The sequence below is a fragment of the Penicillium taxi genome, assembly GCF_028828555.1.
Source record: "Penicillium taxi strain IBT 34144 chromosome Unknown utg000001l_segment0_segment0, whole genome shotgun sequence".
NCBI classification, from domain to species: Eukaryota; Fungi; Ascomycota; class Eurotiomycetes; order Eurotiales; family Aspergillaceae; genus Penicillium; species Penicillium taxi.
Window position 1 is genome coordinate 4384746 of NW_026643203.1, and position 24185 is coordinate 4408930.

Sequence of the window (24185 nt, forward strand, 5' to 3'; positions counted from 1 at the left end):
CGGGTGGATCTTGGGTGCCCAGGTGCTGCCCAGGTGGGTACTGGGCTAATTACCCCGGGCCGGGAGAGCTCTAGTCCATGTATAGTCAAAATGGAAGGCATAGGCTTTCTCTATTAAGTTGTGGCGCGAAAACATTATTTTTTGAAGAATTTTCGTTTTATTTTGTTCCAAGACTGTGGTCAGTCTATAGGAAGTAACTATCTGATGTTGTGTCAACTGCACTCGTTCAACTTTAGAATACCTAGGTAGTATTTTTTGATGACTAAATAGGTATCTAGTTCACGATAAGTAAATGACCGATGGTGTAAATAGTTAAAGTAATTGAGCTTAATTTGACAACCGTTCTAGGGCACACAAACTGGCTTCACTGGATACCAGAAATTTACAGTGCTACATTAGGTAGATGTCATGTATCAACAGTTTCTTCAGCTTGTCATCCATTATCCAGTATTCGTACTTTATACTACGAACCTATGCCTAATGGGGCGTTGCTTTCGGCAGTTGAACCCGAAGCCGAACTGAGTCACTGAGATCCACTAGAAAAAATTAGATAAAACTAGTCTCGGCGCAACCAACAAGATGCCGAAGGAGACCCTGTACAAAAAGTGCCTGATCGCCAATCTAATTATATCTACCATGAATACACCAAGAAGACATGCGATATACTATAATTCTATAATCTCTACCTCCCTTTTTGTACTCTACCTCTACCTTCCAATATGGGTTCCCTTTCAGATCTCGAGGCTGGGGATCAAAAGCCCACACAAATACATTCCCCGCAAGAATCTGATTCAGAGGAGACTTGTCTAAAACCAATTGAATCGAGCGCACGCGATTTGTCTACATGGCGCAAATGCTTAATTTTGTTTATTGTCAGCTGGATGACGCTGGGTGTTACGTTTTCCAGTACTTCGTTGCTGCCCGCTATACCAGAGATTGCGTCTGAGTTTTCGACGAGTTCGGAAATTCTCAATGTTATTAATTCCGGTGTTCTTATTGCTATGGGTCTTTCGTCTTTTATATGGGATCCTATTACTAAGATCTTTGGTCAGAAAGTTGCCTATAATGCAGCTATTGTTGTGCTCTGTGTGAGTACCGAATCGATTGATGTCTTGATTAGAACCAAAAAACTTGGAGCTAATTGGTAATTAGGGATGTTCTGCTGGAACGGCATTGTCTATCAACTTGCACATGTTTATTGCGATGCGCATCCTGAGTGGCTTCACTGGAACCTTTTTCATGGTTGCTGGAAATACTATCATCGCCGATATCTACGAGCCGGTTCGTACTCAATCAATCCTATTATTGACGGGCTACTAATGTGTGCTTTATAGGTCGTCAGGGGTACTGCGATTGGTGTCATGATGGTTGGTTCTGTCAGCGGACCTGCAATTGGTATGAACGAGATATTTCTAAGGTTCATAAAGGTCTTTTCAAAGGCTAACCATCTCTAGGCCCCTGTATCGGTGGTATAATTGTCACTTTCTCTCATTGGCGCATTATATACTGGCTCCAATGTGGCATGTCAGCACTTGGTCTCATTCTCTCGATTCTATTCATACCCGTCCTCGAGAAAATGACTGAGACCAAAGAGCCTATTAAGGCGTCCTTTGTTCTACACATGTTCAACCCTCTACGCATCCTCCGCCCATTCATTTACCCAAACGTGTTTCTCTGTGTGAGTATCGAGTCAGCCTTGGAATTGGAGTTCTCAAGTCCAGACTAATCATAAATAGCATCTCACTTGCGGCCTTCTTTCAACTTTCCAATACGCCCTCCTCACTTCTGTTCGCACTATCTTCAACCCTCGTTTCAATTTAACCTCTCCACTGGTCAGTGGATTGTTCTACCTTTCACCTGGAATGGGCTTCTTGATTGGAAGTGTCATGGGTGGCAAGTTGTCCGATCGTGCAGTTATCAAGTGGATCCGCAAGCGCAATGGTGTGCGTCTGCCTCAAGATCGACTGAATAGCGGTCTCGCTACTCTTTTTGCTGTCCTTCCGGCCTCGACTCTGATCTATAGCTGGACTCTACAAGAGGGGGTCGGCGGTATGGCCGTGCCTATCATCGCTGCTTTCAGCGCTGGCATAGGACTACTGGGCTCGTTCAATGGCCTGAACACGTATTCAGCCGGTAAGTTTCTGATTCCTTCGTACACCTTTCCAATGAGTTTCCTACTGATGAACTACCAGAGGTCATGCCACATATTCGCTCTGAGGTGATCAGTGGTAAATATCTAGTACAATACTTGTTCGCAGCCGGCTCAACAGCAGCCGTGGAGCCTTTAATCGGTGTAATTGGGGTCGGTTGGACATTTACAATATGTGAGTTTTAACTATCGTAGATCTATATGAGCCTTTCTTATTTGTTCTCTAGGTGTTTTCTTCGCTATTATCGGTGGTGTCAATGTCTTCATTATCACTAGATGGGGACTGGAAATGCAACGATGGGTTGAGCGCAAGCTTGATATCAAGCCCACCACAAACTGAAATTATGACGGATTGAGTTGCATTTATTATGATCTTGCATTGCATTGATAGAGGAGTTAGACCTTTGGATGATTGATGAATAGAGATGAAATAAAAGTTATAATAATAATACATTTGAATAATGAATGTTCTGTTTGACGAGGCTGAGTTCTCGATGTACCGTCATTAACTTCGATCATACCTACCTAGGTAGTTGCCTAACAGTCAACCAAGATTCCAAAGTAAGATCCGTAATATGCATGTGCGAAAATAAAGTATCGGTGAAGAGTCTAGACTAGAAAAGGCTCATGTCTAATGATTCACCGAGGATCACTGAAGACCCATACGTTACGCCTGGCAGTTTATTATCCGATATTGTCGTATGCTAATATCCATCATTAGCAAAATCTATCTAACAAGATATGTAGGTCGCTGTGACTCAGTTTTATTAAAGGAGCACTACTATCCGAAGAGTGGTACGTATTTACTGCGTACAGCACTGTATATAACTAGACACAATCACCTGATTGGGCAGGATGATATAACTCGGTAAACCGACCGAGATTTCGGCCACAACTTCATCTCCGCCGATATTAACCCCAACTTTCACATTTACGCAATCAACGCCGTTTGACCCCGGAATGGAGACAAAATGCCTCGAAGTACAGGATTGAAACGACAGTCTATTTTTGCTGATGATGATACAGACAGTCCCCGTCAGAAAAGGAAGTTTGTCGCGTGCGTTGAACCCCATCCAGTTTCAAGTCGACACTAAAATACTAATGATCAATACAGGTGCCAGAGATGCCATACTCACAAGATTAAATGTACTGGTGGCCAGCCGTGCAGTAAATGTTCTGCCGTGGGCTGCGCCGAAGAATGTACCTATTCCTCTCGCGATCGACAGGTTAAAGTCAGCGAGAAGTATGATCCACTTTTTCGCAGAGACCTTTACAATGCTAGGGCTAAGGCTTTATCTACTCGATAGTTATCTCGATCAATTACTTGCTGAAAATCAACGCTTGAAAGAGCTGTCCGTTACTTCGGCCGATGTGACCGAGATGAACGATCCTCCCAATTTGGAAAGGTATGAACCCAACATTATCCTGAACGAGCATAGTTAGTACTCAGAAACAATTGAAGACCCCAATCTCGATCAGTGGATGCACCAGACGCAACAAGTATCCAGAACCCAATAATTGGGGATCGCGCCTGGTTCCACAGATACGACCCATCTTCGCCGCCCATCTACATCGGCGAGGCAGCATGTTCAGCATTTGCGACTCGCCTTCGTCGTTTCCTCACGGGGAACAATACTACTGCTCATATTACACGAACGCAGTGGGAGCGTGAAGAGACCATTGCCGCCGCTGCTAACGAGGTTGACCAGTGGCCCAGTCTACACCATGCCCGACTTCTGGTTAGGATCGCGATTCACCAGATCGGGTATCTGTATCACCTCATGATGCGCAAGTCCACTCTGGAAAAACTAGAGGAAATCTACCAGACCCGTGATTTCGATTGCATTACGAACAAGTGCAAGTTCTTTGCCTTGTTCGCGTTCGGACAGGCCTATTCTATTCGATCAGAGCCTATGTCTGCCGTACGCGTGCCGGGCACAGCGTATTTTGCACGGGCACTAAGTCTAGTGCAGGTCCTGCCTGAGCGGACAAGTATCACCCATTTGGAGACCTTGCTACTCCTAGTAAGTTCCATTCCAAAGACTCAGGACCAAGACCAAATCTGCCCCTCGTATCGTTGCTCATGCTAGATAGTCCTTGTTTTCCTACTACCTTAATCGACGTCACTCGGCCTATGTGCTTATTGGAAACGCTATGCGAATGAGCTTAACAATCGGCTTAAACCACAATATCCCTGAATCCCAAATAATAGACCCTGTCGAGCGCCAGCATCGCATCGCGATCTGGTGGACAATCTACATGTTTGACCGGACATGGGGGTCCAAGATGGGCCTTCCTATGCAGATACTAGAAGAAGATATTCACGTTGACATGCCAACGACCATCTCCCCACGCTGGCGCCACGATGAAGAACTTTCTGACACAGCGTACATGACAGCCAATATCAATCTAGCACGAATCGTCGGCGAGACAATCACCAAGTTATACAGCCGGCGCAAATACCAAGAGACTTTTCTGCAGCGTGTGCAGAAACTCCTTAAATCGCTAAAGAATTGGGTGGACACCCTACCCGAAAGTCTGCGTATCAAAATGGAGGATCTGGAATCGTGCAAGAAACCGGTCGTCTCACTGCACATGGCTTTTAACCAATGTGTCATATTGACTACTCGCCCTACACTCCTCCATCTCCTTATCACACTTCGCAAAGACAATACCACGAATCCCGACCAGGATCCGCTCTCCCAACCCGTTTTAACACTTAGTGAAGCGTGTATACATGCGGCTCGCCATTCACACACGATTATTATAAAGAGATGGATCACGGCAACCATGCCTACATTTGGATACTTCCACGCACACTATCTGTTTTCCTCAGCCTTGATCCTAGCCATGTCCAGCTTTGTACCCATCGGCAACCCTAATGACATGAACAGTTTTGATTCAGCGCTAGATCTCCTCCGATCCATGTCTGAGAACGGTAATCTCGCTGCGTCCGAATTCTACCATAACCTAAAAGAGGTTAAGAACTGTCTCGATGCGTACCGAGGAACCAATCAGCTACGACGCGAAGGAGAAGAGTCTGAGAATAACCTTAATGTTGGCTCTTTCAATCCCGTACCTAGGTCTTCAACTTCCACCGAACCAGGCTTAGCCTCAGGCTCAGGCCCAGAGTCTATGACTAGACTGGCCTCAACACTGTCCATGTCCACTGTAGGAAACTTTCCAGGAATAATGACTGGTCCAGTGCTCGCGACGGAAAACGATATGCTCGCTCAACCGCACGGCCCTGATCCTTATGCTAGGGATACTATCAGTGGCTATACGACTGCAATGACGTTTTTAGAGCCGACTATGCAGGATTTTCTTGCGCAATCTGATATCGATCTTGGATTATTGCATCCTGTAGATACTTTCTTGAATGAGGCCGAGAATCTGTATACGTGTCATGAATTTTAAGGGCGTTTGAAGGGGTTGTTGGATGAACATTTTTATGATCCTAAGAATTAATCAAGGCTCTCTATGTATATCAATTAATTCTTCTCTCTCGCGCACGATGAGGTCGCGTTCACTTTCCAAGATTCACTTCAAACAAATCCTATCTTCATGCACTATGAGACTGCACTCGAGGAAACGTAACCCAGAAAACCTTCCCTCTTCCCAACCACCAGGGCATTCCAAGGTTCGAAGGCCCTACGAGAGATTCGCGAATCATCTAGTAAACTTTGGCCCTTGAATATTGGCAATGAGACATGTTAAATGCAATCAGGACTGACTTTCTGAAAACTTGGCGATGGTATGCTTTTATGCTTTTGCGAAAGAGTGCCCAGGTGCCAATGCACTATTAGCACGAGCCGAATATGTGCTGGCAAGAAGCATGCTTGATTGGCACTTCCATCTTCACTGATCTATATTAAGGTCTCTGAAAGAGACACCACTTCAGCTCGAATGCGAATTCCACTTATATACCCCCACGCCCCTTCAATAAGGCCCCGTTGAGTACCAAGGGACTAGTACCTATTCTCCGGAAAAATAGATTACAGCTTTTTTATGGGAACGTAATCACCCAGCCCGAACATTCTTGAAAGACAGCGCTTGTTGATGAAGTGTCTATGGACGATCAATTCTAAACAAGGTGCCGCTAGACTGAGGCATCGAGACAATTTCCTATGACCAGAACAGAATCGTTCTTGATATGAGTCAACACTCTCAGGCATACCTAATCACCATTGGTAATGAGGAGCTTCTGGGAACTTCAGAGCTGACAAATTTGATGTCGCTCGCGAGCAGCAGAAACTTATTCCTGATCAATAGAAGACGTGCTTGAACCTGGTGCACAAGTTACTTTTGTCACCATAACCTATTCCTGTGGCGACTGGGTTATACATCTAAAATTTCAAGAAGATCACGATGACCGCAGCCACTGAAGGCCCCGTATAACAAGCACTCATGATGTCGCTGTCAAGCTCATGGGATGTGTTGAAAAGCTTTGGAAGAACTTGAGGCTTAGTGTTTGCAAGCATAGCCAATAGTAAGTAGCTGGCAATATGTTCTCCTGTTTTGGAACCAGATGTCTCCGGATGAGATCTTCACTCGGTAGAATTTCCGGGCCCAATCTCAAAAAAAAGCACAAGAGACTTCTTTCTTCCCATGCTTCAGAAGAAGAGAAATGAAATATTCGATGTCGTGAAGGAAATAGTATCCCAGTGTTCCAGCAGTATTGAAAGCAATATCATAGACATCGGGACGGTCCCGGGAAAGATTGACTTGATACGACGAAGCCTCTTCCAACCTTTGAATTACGTTAGAAGAGATGAGACTATCGAACCGAACCTTGGCACACATCTTGTCCCTAATGGATCAAATTACTACTCAAGTACGACTAGAATCCATTATAACAGACATCACCGCCGAATGTTGTCGAAATCCTGTTCTACTCACCTATGTATGAATGGAGTACGCGGCATCTGGAGTGTAAATTGGATATCAGTTATTTCGTTCCTCTTACCCTACTTTAGAAGGGTATAACATTTGCCGAGGGGAAATATAGGCACTGACCATGCACAGGCCTGGTAAGACTGAATAATTAAGAGGTCTTCTTACCTAGGAATGATCAGAAACTGTACACTAAGACCCAGTAGTGAATAAAGACCCCGGGATACTAGAGTTAGTAGTCTTATATGTGAGTTTCTGCTTCGCACAGATATTTTTGGCATGTTCAGCAGGGCAAGATCAGAAAAGCTATGTTGACGTTTTCCTTACTTCTCACAGGCCTAATCTGATTCATTTATAAAACAAATCTCCGGCAGATTTCCAACCCGGAGCAAGGCTGCTTTGGAAGCGAACTATCTTTGCATTAGATGTTACACTACACCAGCGGGTATATGAAAGGAAAGCACTGTGAAAAGGAAATAATATTTTAGTAATGCTTTTAAGCATGCAAAAGGGTCGCCAGCAGCTGACAACGGACGCGAAAGTTGCCGAAAGGGCCGCCGGCTCTGTGATAACCCCAGCCAACAGTATGAGCCCAGACGCCAATTCAGCCGCGAGTTCAAAGAAATATAGGTTCGACGAGAAGGAATAGCAGTAGCAATTCGATGAAGAACCTAGATTTCCGAGCTATGTGTCAAAGAAGCCCAATTTGTGTCGTGAGAGGATATCCATACAAACTTGTAGAGCTCGCTGGGAGGAAACGTCGTAGGCGGACATGACGCGGAGCCAGCGGATGGCCTTTTGAATCTCTGCTGAGATAGACGCGGCCTCGGGTGTTCCTGACTGGGCGCGAGTGAAGTATTCCATCAGGAGCACGGTTGTGGGCTGCATTACGTAGTGTAGCATGCACCACCAGGGCGAATGGCTATATAGAAGCGTTGCATCTGGCTCGTTCGGCAGCTGATCGAGTGTTTTGTAGGCTGTTTCGACGCAGAGAGTGGCCATCGCATCGCATAATGGACCTGCCTCTGAGGATACGACGCCTACCGATGGGTATGCCAGGCGGCGGAGACATGGTTGTGTGATGACGAGCCTGGTGCTGTAGAAGCGGAGGGCAAGGCTGGTTCGTTGGCGGGCAAATTGCTGATCATGTATGTCTGTGTCTAGCTTTGTGAAGTCAAACTCTGCGGGGAGTCGGGAGAGCCAGCTGTCTGTAATCTTGATGAAGTTGGAAATCGCTGTTTCTATCTCCGCCCAGGATTGTATCATGGCCCTAGGAGCGTATAAAGTCTCGATAACATCTCGTAGTAGCGATGACAAGTCCACCATATAAAGAAAGTATAAAGAGATATTAGGAGCTAGGCTCTCGGTCATGGATTGTCCTTGTTGGCTGTAGCTTCCTTTCCGTGATCCTGGGACTGATAAAGAAGCTAGGGAGAAGGCATCACTGGAGCCAGATGTAGTGGCTGTATCGGTTGGATTCTCATTAGAAAGCAAGGATTTCAAAAAAGAGGTTCGGTGGGAATTATCGGTGATAAGTTGGGCGACATCTTCATGCTCGAAGTCTTCTTCTTTGTAGGGAATTGGAAAAGGGGTGGTGCAGAAGGTGTCACCGGTGCTAGGAGGGCGACCAGTCATGACACATAGCAGAGTATCCAGCATGAAAAGCGCCCACCACACTCTATATCGCGTTTCCTTGGATACATGAGAGACACTTTCGCTTTCGCTACGAAGGTTCAGGCCCATGGCCACTGCTGATCGGATCGCAACGCCGGTAATTCGCCAGGACCTATAGAAATCGATCAGCAAATGCTAGTCAGAAAAATAAGGTTATTAAACGCGTACCGATTAATTTGACCCGTGGAAAGGAGATAGAAGGCTAACAGACCCTCGACCTGCACCTGCTGTAGATTAGGATGGCCTAGTAAGGCAGCATTACTGAAACCTAGCCGCCACGCTCGTGCAAAATATACCAGATGGTCGTCCCTGGCTACTAAAGGTTGTGCATCAACTAAAAAGGAATGCTTTGCGGCGATGGCAAAGACGAGATTCAGGATTGCCAACCACCGGCTCCTTGGGCGAACATTCTCGTTGGAGTAAAACGACCGACATTGTGCCTGGAAGAAGGATTTCCGAATGATTGGGAAGACAGGGTGTACGGCTTCGAGGAAATCGTCGACTAATTTCTTAGCAAGTTGTTGAGAGGGTCGCCCTAGTATGTCAACGTTTTCCAAGCTCGGGAACTCGGTATCGTCCTGGAAGTAATTCAGGGACGAGATGGAACGATTGGCTGTTTCTCCGAGTAAAGTCAAGCTATCCTGGTCAAGAAAACGTTTAAGTCTGTATAGCCATACCATCTCTGAATGATCGCCCACAAACCCCAATGCTTGGACTTTCTCATCGCGGTTGAAATCTTCTTCGGTGTGGTCGACAGCCCCATGATTCGGATCATCATTGGTGACTAAACGGGAGATTGAGGAGGTCGTAGGCTAGAAAGCATAAGTAAGGATTGAGATGAAAATATTAAATATGAAAAGTAGTTTTGTTTGTAGATGGAGAGATGGAGAGAGAAAGAGAGAAAGAGAGAAAGAGAGAGTGATGCATTACCCTGACTAATTCACTGCCGAGAGCCTGATCAACGTATTGAGCCAACGAATCATCCAATCTCGGATACAGCTCACGTAGCACTTTCCTCATGGCTTGAACCTCGATCGTGAGATCACTAAGATCCCTATTTCAAAGATAATATATCAGAAACCGAGACTTTTCTGTCCGAATAATTCATACTTGAGCATCTTTTCTCTCTTTCGATCGCCGTAGGAACAACGAATGCCCGCATCCTTACACCGATGACAGGCCGGACGATGGCCACTACACTTGGCCTTTTGATCTCGACAATTCTCACAAGCCCGACTGACGCGGCCACTGCTAGTCCAGGTAATGGGGTTAGTAGGACGGGGTATCGCCACTTTATTATGAGGCCGATCGACCAGACCGCCTGTGTTGCCTGGGATAGCTTCAACGTTGGGAAAACCCATGGAAGTCGGACTCAGATTCGGATTCGGGTTTGGATTCATCGGGAAAATGGAAAAATGGGAATGAAGGAATCAGAGAATAAATATTCATCTTCCAGAATATTGATATACTCGTGGTAAAGTCCGTGGCATAGATTTTTATTTGGTAGAATGGTATAAATTGGGATTCAAGAGAGAGGGGGGGGGAGAGATTTTAGTGCCATTCATGTCCACGAAGCGTGCAGAAAATAATGTCAGGGGATAACTTATTTGGGGGAATGTGTGTGCCGTCTACCAAATATCTCACAATATTGGACTTAAATTGCAGTGATCTGGTATGCCGGATGCGATAACCGTGTGGGTTTGCCACTATTCTCAATCTTTAGTAATCCCGCTTTCAATAGTCTATTTCATTTTCTTGTTGACTTTGATTTGACTCCTAATTGATCAAGTTCCGTGACGACGTGCATTTGCAACTTTTGGATGTTGTGGGCTTTCCCTGTAGATAATAGCACATCTGATCCTGCTTTTTGGAGATGAAATGAGGATGAAGTATGAGGCAAAAGCTAACCAAGAGACGCTTGAGGTCTTGGATGTCTTTCTTTACCTTACCATGGCTCTTTTTTACTTAATGTGAGAGCAGAACTTGGTATGGCTTTGGTGTCTAGCCCGTTATCAAGCTTGCAGCCCGTGCCACCTCTTCTGGTATTAGCACAAATCTGATAGCCTGGCTTTATGTGCATCATTGATTCAGATTTGCAAACCCATTTCTCAAGTGAGCTATAGACCTTTCAGCCCTTTCAATGATCAGTATGCTTGACGGTAGTGGATTAGTATACCATAGTGTCTGATCAACGAAGAGCCTGGAACTTGATAGGTAGGTCCGCAAACCACAAACAACCATCTCCCTTTGCTTTTCAACCGTCGAAGAGATCATGAAAAGTTGTGTATTTCCATGGATAGTCACTCATTAATGAATAGATCAGAACAAGATGACTCGAATAGTTTAAGTTTCAATTGGGATGCGTTTTATCCCCACGCTCGCCGTCCAGCCTCAGACGATCCGCCCGAAGAGCCACGGCCTACCACGAGATCTCGAGGGAAAAGAAGGGTTCGAACCAGGACCTAGCCTTTTGGTTGCATGATGTGGGATATGGAGTTGTGAGTCTAGCTATCAAGGTTGGCACAATGAATCCCTGTACTTGCACTTGGTAACCTGGTCGTCCTCGTGGATTGAGACTTCTTGCGCGAGACTCAAGGTATCCCAACCTTGGAAGATCGTGACAAGTTAACAAGGCAGAAGAAGTGCTTTGGGTTATCTAATGATATCACATTTGCGAGAGCCGTGATATCTAGAATGGGAAAAGTGGACAGAGTAGACCAAAGGTGGTCAACGCTGAAGGAGTTGCCGTGAACACACTCCGGCGGGTTTACACACTCTGTGCGAGTTGTGAGTGGCAACAAAACATGCTGAAGTAACTTAGACCTGGCTAACAAGATAAAGATCGTTTCTTCATCGCCTCGAAAGCCTCCACGAATCGTGACCGAGCCATGTATGGTAGCACCGAAGACACCGACGGACCGAAGCACCAAGTCGAACCGACCCTAGAGCGTGGAATGGATCAAACTGTATCCACTTCATAGTACACACATATCATGAAGGTATTCGGGGCACCAAAGTTTAAAGGTTGCTGTGGTACTTTCGGGTTCACAGGATACCACAGAAACGGCAAATTTCGACCAACCATCACACAAGTGTTCAGTGGAAGCTGGATTTGGACAATAAATCCGAATTTGTTTTTCTTTATTCCAGTCCCCATTCTCAATTTGAAACTGTGTTTAGAAGGGGTCTCTCCTGCCTGGTCGCCGCCGCTCACGTTGTGCCATATCAAGCAGACGGATTTAACAACCTGATGACCTGTATTGATATACAAGTCCTCTTGGTGGAATAATATGATATCGTCGGGAGATGCATTGTTGGAAAGTGCAATATTCATTCTCTCTCGCCTGTGTCGAAATGAGGCTCCTGCCGTAATATGGAAGGATGCTTTTATGGCCATCAGGGTGACGATTCCGCCATAGACTCGCTGCAACCATGCCATGATACGGGAGATCGAGAAATGGCCGACGCAGTTTGGTGAGAAGGTGAGAAGGTGTCAGCCCGATAAAATGAGCCATGAAGATTCGATGAGCTCATGGTCACCCATGGGGTAGAGGCACGATGCAGGGATGGGGATCTGCCCCAGACGGACATCACAAAATCCTCTGTGGGTGCAAGAGAATAAAGCTCAGGTGAAAAGTCATTAACCCAGAACCGGATCTTAGCCTGTAAAGGCATCGCTATTTTCGGGAGGTTCTCCCATTGTTGCTTCTTGTTGGTTTGAGGATGCAGTGGAACCGCACATGGTTTTAGAAGTTGGGAACTGTCCTGCTATTCTTGTTCCACTGGTTGGTTGGATAGTTCGGAACGGGGGAAAGCTGTCTGAACCGAAATCGAATGGGTTACCTCTTTCTCAAGGTTGGAGTTCTCAATGAATTAGCCGGGAAATCGGATGTCATTCGGGGTAGCACTGAACGACTGAGATTAGCATCAGATCGATGGGCACTTGGCTGTTTACACTCCATCTAACATTATCCACCTCTGATCAACCTAGCCTGTGATTGAGCCTCATCGCTAAACTTTCAAATCCGTCATGTCTCGAAGAAGCCAGCAAAGCAGGACAGCAGAAGATTTGAATGTAGATTCCAAATGAGAATCATTCACCCATCTCACCCACCGACATCTACCGAACCAGCGCAATTCCAGACTGCCTGTGAGCAGGGATTGGCGTATCTGAAGCGACCGAAAAAACACCGTTTTCTTTGGTGATGAGAAATCTAGTGTTAGAGATGTTCAAAGGCCCAAATATCAGGTCCTTATAAAGCCCATGACCTTTTCACACCGGTGCAGGATTGTATGGCAAAGGAAAAGGAATTAGATGAGCAGGAAAGTGTGTTGCTCCCGTCCGGAAAATGTATCCGGACGAATTTACCAGTGAGAACGAAGCCCTCAAATGTTCCAAGGTTAAACCCGCATACTCCGTGCCACTCCATTCCTCTCCTTGTCGGAACAACTCGTATTTACTTGGGCAAGACAGCCATCATCCATGGGAGAAAGAAGATTCTGGGACAAGGCAGTCGCGCACCGATTGAGAAAACAAAAGTCCATTTCATCATGCAGTCTCCCGTTCTATGGAATCAAACAACTCACAGTATTGGAATTCTAAGCAAAGGTGAGAATGACAGATGCAATGAGGTGGGACTCGTGGCTGATGTGCTTATGCTAGAATTCATCTTCCAAACACTTAATAGTGGCGAAAATGATACTCTAACTCAAATGGACCATGGCTAGGGTGTTGATGAACTGTGTTCAAACGACTAGTCTCTCTGGTTGAATTTAAAGGCCTAGTACATGATAAAATGTGCTCCAACTACTAGTCTCTGTATCTCTCTAGTTGAATTTAAAGGCCTAGTACATGGATATTTAAGCACTACAAGGTAATCACGTACCTGAAGTTCAAGCTTGATTCGTTATGAGATGAAATCTTTTCACCTTTTCTGCTTTCCTGCATCATTTTCATTACTAGAGATGATTAAATCGAGATGAATCGTGTAGTGAAATAGTATTCCTTGGTTGATGATAATCATTGTCATCATCATCATCATCATCATGATGAAGCCCGTTTATACCTGGCACTGTAAACGTGATTTGAAAAATAGCAAAATTTCTACTTTATTTAGCACGTATTGAATATCAAAACAACACCTGGCTATGTTAGTCTTTAATTTGACGTAACTACTCTGATGAAGGATAATAAATTCATAAGGGATATATTCAATGTTCTGCCTCAGGCGCCAGCTGTGCTTTGATAATCTCCTTATCGCTTCCCCCAAAACAATTTATCATTCTGAACAATTCGAAGCTCCTAGTTCATTTCATTCCACTCAATGCTAGAGTGATTGAAATATGTCTCTGCGCGGGCCCATGCGGCGTTCGCACCTGAGGCAAGTCAGTGCTGCCAGCTTGGAAACCCGGTCCCCGATAGCTCATTCGCTGGAGCCATCACATCGCGATCATGGACCCACGCCCGACGACCATACCGTTCGAATGTCTGCCAGCTTAGTTAAGCGCCAATGTATACTATGGGTTCACGATGAAATGTTTTCTCGCGAGGAAATTCTTCTCAATCAATCGGTGCTCGGTGAGACTGGTATCAAAGCTGGGGACATCGTGGAAATTCTACCCGTTCGTCCCCTTGATACCGTTCACTCTACCTTGAAGCCAGACTCCGCAATTAAAATAGTTCGAGAGAGTCATCCAGAGACATCTTCCTCGGATACCACATCTAAATTCAAGACACCAATGCAAAGCCGCTGTTTGTTTGTGGTGAAGCCATTGCCTCCGGATATCAAAGCCCGCCATCCCAAGTTGGAGATATCTGTGACAAACAGTGTCGCTAGTATTTTTGGTTTCAAGAACAGAACTCAGGTCTTGCTCTCCATGGTTGATCGGGACCAATGTTCTGCCTCTCATGTTGATATTGCCTTCCGCGATCAGTTCATAGTCCGGTCTGATATGTGGAGGCTAGTGATGTCTGAACTTGTCAATAAAATTATTTACAAGGGACAAAAGATCATGTTTATGGGAAGCATCAAGGCAACCGTCAAGAATATTTTTATTCGAGAGAAGAAAGTCCTGTCGGGCTATTTCTCACCAAGCACTATTCCCGTCTTCCGCAGCGAGTCTGCCAAGTTCGTTCTATTCATTCAGATGTCAAGGGAAATGTGGGACTTTGACTCAGAAGGGTCGGGAGACATTCTCTTCAGTCGGGTGATTAACAGCTTCTTGCCAGAACTGTTTAAGAGATGGGCCAATTCTGATTCCAGGCATCTGGTCACCATTGTACTCTTCACGCGAGTTGAATATGATCCTTCTTCTCTTCCAAATCCGTCCAAACTCAACGCTGGCAACCCGCCGGGTGCCTCAGGCCCAAATCAACCGCCTACTCGGGATTTTTACCGTGTTGTGGTGAACGACATGGCCAGTGGCCATTGGACCACCATTTTGGATGATTTGAAGAAGTCCTTCCGATGCTTTTTGAGAGATGTTTCAATCTTGAAAACAGATGACCTCGATACTGCGCCGGGTGTTGGTTTCAAGAGTTCTAAGAAACAATTCGCGACTATTGCTGGTCGTCCCAGCACCGCCCTGCGTGGCAATATTCTAGAAGCGATTCACCTTGCCTCGTCACACCTGGCGTATGATCACATTGATCGAGACATGGCCCATACAGGTACTTCAATCATCGTCATCACACCAGGCAGTGGTGTTTTTGAAGTATCATATGAAGCCTTAGCATCAACGACAGAAGCCCTGACAAATCGCGGAATCGCCATTGACATCGTCTGTCTGAGTCCTATGCCTCTTCACTCGGTACCTCTTTTCAAATATCGAGAACCCGTTGAACCAAGCCAACCGCCCATAGCGGAGGTACCAGGTGTCCCTGGGCTGTCGCCTGAGGTAAATCACTCCATGTCCAGCCTTGTTAGTAAATCTTCCTTCTTATCCCCGGGCTCATACCTATCTGCATCAAGGATGCGGGAGCGAGGACGTGCACAACCCAAAGATTGGAATTACGGCATTCCCCACTGGCTCGATATTTCGTACTGGAACCCTGAGACGTATCGAGAAGCTCGTCGCATATTAAAAAATGACCTGAATGCACCGATCCCGCTCACTGTCACTCGACCGTCAAAAGCCTTTACTCCGCGGGTTCGTATGTATGAGATTCAAATGATGGGTGTCATGGAGAGCGAGCAGTCAAATATCTCCATTCCCTACCTCCTTGAAGGACGTGACATGCTGAGAGCTCGTGCCGCTTGGGCCGGGTCTAGTTCAACCCCTCGTGGTCCACCGCGGACTCGATTTGTTCCTCCAACTCTAAAAGCACAGTACAGCGACAGTCTTCGGCCGGAGTCATATTTGGAAAGTGTTGCCGACGAGAACGAATTCCAGAGTCAGTTCCAGAATCATGGCGTGCAGAAATCACGAAAAGCAGTGCTAGCTGCGATGGATCAGTATGATGAAAATGCCTTCACCGTGAAATCTAAAAGACGCCAGTCGCCCCACAGACCTAAAAGTAAACGAATCAGCGAATCCGAAATTCAACCTGCTGCTGCTCATGAGAGAATGTCAGCACGCTCAATCAACCGTCTGCGTCAACAGGAACAGATTGGGTCAGAAAGCAACCACCCTGCGTGGCCTGGTCCCCGCAAACTCGATCGGTCTACGGCTACCCTCATAAGCCCAAAATCCTCCCAGTCGTCTATCAAATCAGCCCTGAAACCCAAATCGCAGGCCTCGAGAGCTTTGCGCAATATCAGCTTCGCTCTCCGGGGCTTGAGTGCTACTCCTCCCAGAGCTCAAGCCAGCACCGGTATCCAAGTGAACAATGCCAGTGCATTGCCGATGTCCCATCAGAGGTCTAGTGGTGCATTCTCCGACACCAAAAGCATTGTATCTTTGAGTCCGTCGGACAGCACGGCAACGACGACTATTGGGGAACTTTCATCGAGGCCGTCTACTCCGCCAAAGCCCCACTTGGATACCCGGCTGACACCATCGAAGCCAATATCAATCAAGGCCCCCGTTAAAAAGTCTCCAGAGAATACAGAGCAACCGGAGGGTCAAGGGGATCATCAAGGGTCGCTGTCAACGTTAGCGGCAGATATTCCCTTCAACGACGAAGGTCTCCATCGGCCTCGATCCCGTAAAATGGACAATATTGAGATTACGGTCAATCACAGCTCGCGCGAGGATCATATGAAGACCAAACCGAGCAAGCTAGCACCCTGGGTTCGATCTGTCAATCCATGTAATACTCCCAAGGATGTCATGCGGAATACGAGCTGGTTTGGCCGTTGGCAGCACGCATATCCTCGACCGCCACATGTCGCCGTGGTCAAGTGGAAGAGTTTAAAATCACCCGCCGTGCTGCCCTTAACCACGGAGGAACTTCCAACCGCTAGCGAACTTGCTTCGGATTATCTCCAAACACCTTACCGCGTTTTCCCCAATGACGATGCGGACGGGTTTGAAGCGCCCAAAACCCGTGGGATTCTCCTTCGCGAAATGATTTCACTTCGCTTGTCCCATGGTTTCCAAATTATTGTTGGAAAAAGCGTAGCCGATGTCACAGGCCAGCCGTCTCTTGCGACAGTTAATGTCTTTGACAGCCGGGGCCTGGAACGGGATGGAGCTATAGTCTTCCTCTCCAGGGGCAACTCCATCCATCGTCTCATTTGTATTAATGGTGGGGAAATCGAGGTCACCCGATTCACACATCACAAATCTTCAGCCCTTGCGTCTCCTGAGCGTCTCATCTTCACTCGTTACCAGCCAGCTATGAAAACCATCTTACGAACTGAATACGTACTCAAAGACATCAAGCTAGACCCCACATCTGAGGAGTATAACTGGAACTATGCCGATAATTATGTCGCCGGTCACCGCGAGTATCTCCATAACCCGGCACAACAACTGCATTTCTGGCGGGTCCGCTACGTGTTGATTCCGATGCAACTTAATACTGCCTCGCGACGTCACTTACAATCTATCAACGATGATAACGAGGAAGAAATCCACATCCTCGGAATCAGCCAGCTTACTCATATTTGGCAACGGAACAAGTATGTCGCACCCGAAGAAAAACCTCAATTTGAGTCGACGTCCAGGAAGAGAGATCTCAATCCGCTCAATATCGTATACCAAACCCGTAATCCTTCTGAAGTCGTTGCTGCAGAACTTGACCGGGTTCTTCTCACGGACCCAGGGTTGGATAATCCGCCAGCCCAGCTACTGCCTGAATCGGAACTGCTTGAGAGATCGAGCGTCGTCTTATCAGCACTGGCTCAGATGATCCAAGGCGAGAAAGGTGTTCGGATGATGGATCGACGATGGCATTGGAGACTACACTACAACTGTTTCATTGGGATTGAATTCACCACGTGGCTGCTACAAAATTTCAAGGACATCGACACTCGAGAAGAGGCCGTCTGGTTTGGCAACGAACTCATGAAACATGGTTTGTTCCAGCATGTGGAGAAAAGACACAATTTTCGAGATGGAAATTACTTCTACCAGATTTGCGCCAACCACCGTGTCACACGCCCAGAGTCTCGAGGCAGCTGGTTCCCTCAACTTCGAGGGGACAAGTCAATGCCCTCGACGCCTGCCATCGGGTATACAAAGGATTCTCCGTCGAGTTTCCACACTCGTTCTGATAGCGCTGAAGAGCCCCCAACACCGACAACGCCGTCCAAGGCCAAGAACAAAGTCGCTATCATGCTGTCAAAAACTTTGAAGTATGACGTGGACAGTCGCAAGCGATCGAACCGGCCCGAGGTGGTCGACCTCCATTTTGACCGGCTGCACAACCCAGAGAACTGTTTCCACATCGAGCTCAGCTGGATGAGCACGACCCCGAAGCTGATTGAAGATACTGTGCATTCATGGGCGTCAACCGCAGAGAAATTTGGTCTCAAGCTAGTACAAGTGCCAATCGCCGAGGCCTGTGCAATTGATAAGACCCAACCTTTCCGACAACCGTACAGGATAAAGCTAAAGGTCCCACCCCCCAAGGGTCCAGTAAACCCAGTCTTCAACATCGCATCGTTTGCACAGGCAGGCCCCCCAGATAAACTATACTACCAAAAGTGCATTCTCCGCAAATTCGACTTCGTGCTAGACTTCGAAGCATCCTCCAGCTTCCCGCCAGATGTCGAAGTCACCTTTTCCTGGGGCAGGCCCGAGTACAAATACTCCCAGTTCATCCACCGATCAGGCAGTCTTCTCGCTCAAATCACAGACGAAGGTCACTTCCTCCTCCTCGCAAACCGCCTCATCAGCACCCGCAGCACAGCAAGTCGCGAATCAGGCCGCTACGAACACCACTCCCGCACCGACTACCGCGGCCGCGCAACAACTTCCTACGACCCAATAGATCGTTCACCACGCCTTTCCCCGCTCGTCCGCCCACACGACGTTGCAAGTCCAATGCTGACGCCCGGAACCTCAAATATCGATTTAGCAAACCTCTACCGCGCCCCCGAACACCTCCTGGGCTCTCTACAGGAATTCTGTAATGATGAAGCGCAGCTGTTGCAGTTCTATAGCGAGTCTCATACTCGGCCTGTGTCCACTAAGGTCGAGGCTTTCACCTCCAGTCTCATGGATAACTCCATTCCGTCTCTGGAACTTCCGGCTAGTGTTGTCAGTCATCATATCTCACCTCCGCCTGGCTTACCATCGCGCATAACTCATGAGACTCGTGACGGGATGAGATCGCCTGAGGTTTCGAGGGCTAGAGGGAGAGGAGAGGCTACTAGTAATGGTAATGGGCAAAGTCCACGGAGTGGTAGCCTTCGCCCTCTTATCTGAGATGGAGAAGAACCTAATCACAAAAGGCGATTCCTTGTTTGGCTGATATAACTAAAAACCCCTTTCTTTTTGTTACGAATACCCTGTACGCCATAGCTTTGAATAATTAACAGCATAACTAGTCGAGGGATTAATACGATATATTTTTCCCAGAAGAAAAAATAAAGAACAATAATATGAAGAGAAGCTTGTAAAGTCAATTAAATGAGTAAGTCTATTTACTTCTGCGACGGCGTGCGTTCGAGAGACATAAAGGCCGTGTCAAAGAATGGGTATCATAGTCAAAATAGGTAAGGCTGTAAGTAAAATGCAAGTTGTCGAAATGAAGAGGTCTCAAGTTACTAACTCCAGAGGTTTCGCAAAGTAGAATAGGAGGATATGGGGTATGTATGGGATAGGGAACAAAAATATTGGGGGAAAGGGACGTGATCTTGGGTAGAAATAGAAGACCAAGAGAAAAGCGGCTTGATGAAGCGATTACCAAGATTCTTCGACATCGAGAAGCCATTTGCGAATTCCTTCGCGCAGGGTGTTATCCGCCCCTGCGAGCGCTCTTCTTCGCTCTCGATCAGCGATACCAAGCTCACTATCCACATCCTCACGATAGTGCTCGGCAGTGACAACACGGACAACTTCTTCCAAAGCACCAAGTACTATCTTGCGACACTCTGTTCGAGGAACTTCCACTGGGATAGGTTCTTCTGCACGAAGGGCAGTTTGGCCCTTGTCCTCTCCTCGACGCGTGCGATTGGGAGATGGTGCTCTTGAATGGGCAAGGGAGGAATAGCCGCTACTTCCGAGGACACGTTCGACTGCATCTACTAGAATAGTGTCGAGATCCATTACAGGCTCTTCGGTAAATCGCTCTTCCACATAGTTTGGATCTTGTCCATCCAAAATAGGGACATCAGGAGTCTTGCTCTGTCCGGAAAAGAAGCTCGTAAACTGTGAAGATGCAGAGGTGCCAACAGAGCCCCGGCCATTGTCGAGAATACCAGGAGTCGGTGAAATGGGGCTGTTGAGCGTTCCGTTGTGTCGGCCCACAATGATCTTGCGTCTCAGACGGAGACGCTTCACAGATGATGTACGGGTGTCTGCGATTAACGTGGTAGCAACATCTACCCACCTCTCTGTTCCTTCCGCATCTGGGGTTGAGACACTGTAGGGTGTTGGCTCGGCCCGCATGGCCCTTCTGATGTCGGCTTCAACCGAGGCGTACGGACGTACTGCCTGCAATGAGAAATCCTCGTGGAAAATCTTGAGCCAGCCAGCAACATGAGTGCTAGGGCCATCAGTTTCTTTTACAGTACCATGGAATCCAGATCCACTGCTGTACGATGTCATAGCATCCATGCTAGTGACTGAGGTTCGGGTCTTTCGGGGTGACGCAATTGTCGAATCGCCCGAAGAAGAAAGAGACAAAAATCCGGGTAGGGGAAGATCAACATCGATGACGCCGTCCTCTGCTCGAACAGACATTCTCAAAGGTTGGTCACGGACTTGACTTGTCAATGACGAAGGCTCGGGTGAATTGTCCTCACAGTTGTGCGGTGATCCTGCCGTGGCAGCTGGAATCAAGATATTTCCACTGGGTGCAGTATCGGGGCGATGCTCTGCTTCGTGTTCTTTAACATCTGCGACCATCTGACTCAAAGTGGTCGGGCCACGAGCAGTTGGACCTGCGATAGTGGCGATTGACCTCTTCCGTGCATCTGAAGTTGGATAGTACTCCTCGTTTCTGTCAAAAGTTGGCTCCCTTCCTGAGCTCCATAGCCCAGAGAACAAGCCACCCCAGCGGCCGCCAGCAGCTGTCATACCGCCATGGGTAACCATTGCTGAAGCTGAGCTGTCGCTTCTTTGTAGGCTTTTTAGCAGGTTTTCAGATGCCCGGCTTTCGTTACCATTTGAGTCGCTGCGGTCAAACTCCGTCTGGCTTGTACGGCTCGTCTGTGATGTGAAATGAGGAACAGGGACAGTGCTGCTCTGTGTAATCACCGATGTTGTGGCTCCACTAGTAGTGGTGGTAGTGGTAGTAGTAGCCTTGGCCCTGTTGTCCTTAACCGTACTCAAAGTTTTGATCGAACGAGCATCGGATGCTCTACGTGTCCAGGCAAAATCCGTTGGTGGCAAAAGGTCGATCCCATCAGACGACCGCTGAGTTGTATCTTGCGACGAAACACTCACTGAGCGATGACGTTGTTCATCGCCAAGATTTAATCGCTGTACACGAGCACGGCGCTCAATTGCTCTGCGAAGAGACTCCTGCCGAAGTAATGGTACTCCTGGAGGACTTTGAGAGATAGCGCGCATAGATGCTGATGTGCCAGGTCTGAGCGGCGAAGGCAGCGGGTCCAATCGCTGTTTAGATGGAATGAAAGCAGAGAGTAAAAAAACCAATCGTCGGGCAGTCATCTTGTTGGGACAAATTATGACGGTGCGATGGGTAAGCATCGGATCTGTGTCCTGTTGAGATTTTGTCTGCTGAGTGTGACGGCGGCGGTACCAATCTGGGCCTAAAGAATTCAGCCACTCGGTATGGTTTCCCAGAAATGCAGTCAATAAAACTAGAAAGAAGAAGTTTTGCTCCTTGTCGCCAAGTCCGCGAACAATGGAGCGGCCCTCTTCACGCCACACGCCCCAACGATTCTGACCTGTGACAACATACGGGGTCTGAAGAGCGAGGCTAATTCTGCGGGTACTGCGGAAAGCTTCTTCCTTAAGCTTCGAGTTGACCGCTAAGATGTTGGCTGGGAGATGCACGATGGTTTGATTCGTTCGTTGCATGTTAGGGGGCTTAGCTGGCTTCGGGTGTGGCCCGGACAAAGAGTCCACTTTCCGCAGCAAGAAAAGGATTTCGTTCCGAGCTAGTGTCTCTAAATGAGACAAAGTGCGAGTGATCACATCCCAGTGATCGACCAGAAGGTCTAATCGCTCATCCAGGCTTGCGGGAGGGGACGCAGCAGATAGACTATCCTCCAAGTGAGAACCAGGCCAACGATAGTCCGAATCCAACGAACTAGACAATCCCGTCCGAGGAGAATCAGGGCTGAGGGTACTGAACCGCGAGACGGGTCGACTGGTGTTGCGCGCAAGTAGAGGAATCTGGATGGTAATTGCCACCGCATACATAGGTGTTTTCTTCTCTTTGATCTTCTTCCCTTTCGACACATCTGGAAATGGGAAGCCCAATTCAGGGAGAGACTCTTGATAGAGAGCACTCGCATAATCATGGCGGTCGGCAGAGGCCTCGGAGCCTTCTGGGAGGTTGACACTGAACATGCGAGTCACGAGCACGGTCACCTTGGCAGGGGGTCTACTATCGGAAACTCGGGTCGGACCCGAGGGACTACCAGTTGTGTAGGCACGAGCAAGAGGACTTCGTGCAGCGGGAGATGAAGTGGGCGCTGTTCCAGGATCTTGATCGGCAGAAATTATATGCATCTTTGTCGATGACCCGCGGTAGCTGAAAGCACTGCTGCCAAAAATACAATTGAGAAGGCCCGTATCATTAGAATCGGTTGAATGACGGTAACCAGGTTCATGCAATACTCCGGCGGGTGCCAATGTGGAGCTGCGGCCACGAGCCCGCGAAAATGCACCGGGGCTTGCAGGAGATGATCTGCGCGCGTCTGCAGCTGATGAGAGAGGGCTAGGTTCGTTGATGGATGATTGGATGGAGTTTAGATTTCGACGAGGGCCTCGGGAGATACTAGAAATCGTACGTGCATGTCTGGCTCCAAACGGATCAAGGCCCTGTGAATCAATCCCAAGGCCGGTAGGAGATGGTTCAGGTGTAGCACGTGTGTCAAGCAAGACACATGCGTCACGGTCTCCCAATGCATTCTGAGCCACTATCACTCGGAAATCCTTGACAGGATCCAATTCCATTCCTCCACGATCATCGTATCCGCCGGCATTGGAAGCATTTGGGGAGTTGAATGATGCCTGCAATGGGTGTGCATGGATATTGGAGCGACGAAGAAGGTTGACATCAGGGAAGAGAAGACCGGATGTGTGTTCTTCCTCGGTCACTGATTCGAGAGGAGTACCATTATTTCGGGAAGAGTAAGCAGATGGATTGAGGCTCGATGCTGCGGTGCTGAGAAGTCGGCCCAACATGGTGAAGATTCTCGGGGAAACCCGCGGATAAAGTACAGGAAAACGATAACGGTTCAGAAGAGAAGCGCGGCGTAACTCTGGGTAACAGACAGCTAGGTAGGACTAGACTGTATGTACCCATTGCTTAATTCCACTGGGTAGCAACCATTACCAAGAGAGAATAAGCACTGATGTAAGAGACGAGGTGGAGGGGAGAATGGAAGAAAGCGGGATAAGATGACCTGCAGGATAGTGGGGCTCTGGGAGGTCACGGGAATTGAATATAAGAGATTGCAATTGAATAGAGATCAAGAAGTGAGAGAAGACAAAATAAGATTCCTTTTTTTGGCGATTCAAACAAAGTCTCGAAGAAGCCAATTTTTGAAGTGGGTAGTGGGGGGTGGTAAAGGAAACCTTCAGTAGAAGAGGCGGTGAAGACGACTCTCATTCCATACCACATGATCTCAGCCTCAATCTTGGAAAGTGACACCACGTCTCTTATTGTACTCCTACACATGTATGTACTTTTGTTGCTGTCCAATAAGCTAGCTAGGTA

At 47.5% G+C, this 24185-nt stretch overlaps 6 protein-coding genes across 6 annotated transcripts; 3 read left to right on the plus strand and 3 right to left on the minus strand.

Moving 5' to 3' along the window:
* Positions 1–719: 719 nt before the first annotated feature.
* On the plus strand, positions 720–2489 carry N7495_001565 (putative MFS transporter; the record flags this gene model as incomplete). The annotated part of the gene is made up of 7 exons (XM_057204235.1): positions 720–1088; positions 1153–1281; positions 1335–1395; positions 1455–1678; positions 1737–2133; positions 2193–2324; positions 2377–2489. The coding sequence occupies 7 exons, from the start codon at positions 720–722 to the stop codon at positions 2487–2489; spliced, it is 1425 nt and encodes a 474-aa protein (XP_057068308.1).
* A 935-nt stretch (positions 2490–3424) lies between these two features.
* On the plus strand, positions 3425–5566 carry N7495_001566 (transcription factor domain-containing protein; the record flags this gene model as incomplete). The annotated part of the gene is made up of 3 exons (XM_057204236.1): positions 3425–3587; positions 3629–4173; positions 4244–5566. The coding sequence occupies 3 exons, from the start codon at positions 3425–3427 to the stop codon at positions 5564–5566; spliced, it is 2031 nt and encodes a 676-aa protein (XP_057068309.1).
* A 2160-nt stretch (positions 5567–7726) lies between these two features.
* N7495_001567 (putative C6 transcription factor) lies at positions 7727–10116 on the minus strand (the record flags this gene model as incomplete). Its single annotated transcript, XM_057204237.1, has 4 exons — positions 7727–8828; positions 8885–9528; positions 9647–9770; positions 9827–10116. 4 exons carry the CDS (start codon positions 10114–10116, stop codon positions 7727–7729), a joined length of 2160 nt encoding a protein of 719 aa, XP_057068310.1.
* Positions 10117–12112: 1996 nt separating this feature from the next.
* Positions 12113–12391, minus strand: N7495_001568 (uncharacterized protein; the record flags this gene model as incomplete). The annotated part of the gene is made up of 1 exon (XM_057204238.1): positions 12113–12391. One exon carries the CDS (start codon positions 12389–12391, stop codon positions 12113–12115), a length of 279 nt encoding a protein of 92 aa, XP_057068311.1.
* Positions 12392–14059: 1668 nt separating this feature from the next.
* iml1 (GTPase-activating protein IML1) lies at positions 14060–19531 on the plus strand (the record flags this gene model as incomplete). Its single annotated transcript, XM_057204239.1, has 1 exon — positions 14060–19531. The coding sequence occupies one exon, from the start codon at positions 14060–14062 to the stop codon at positions 19529–19531; it is 5472 nt and encodes a 1823-aa protein (XP_057068312.1).
* A 477-nt stretch (positions 19532–20008) lies between these two features.
* N7495_001570 (uncharacterized protein) lies at positions 20009–23650 on the minus strand (the record flags this gene model as incomplete). Its single annotated transcript, XM_057204240.1, has 1 exon — positions 20009–23650. One exon carries the CDS (start codon positions 23648–23650, stop codon positions 20009–20011), a length of 3642 nt encoding a protein of 1213 aa, XP_057068313.1.
* Between the last annotated feature and the right edge of the window lie 535 nt (positions 23651–24185).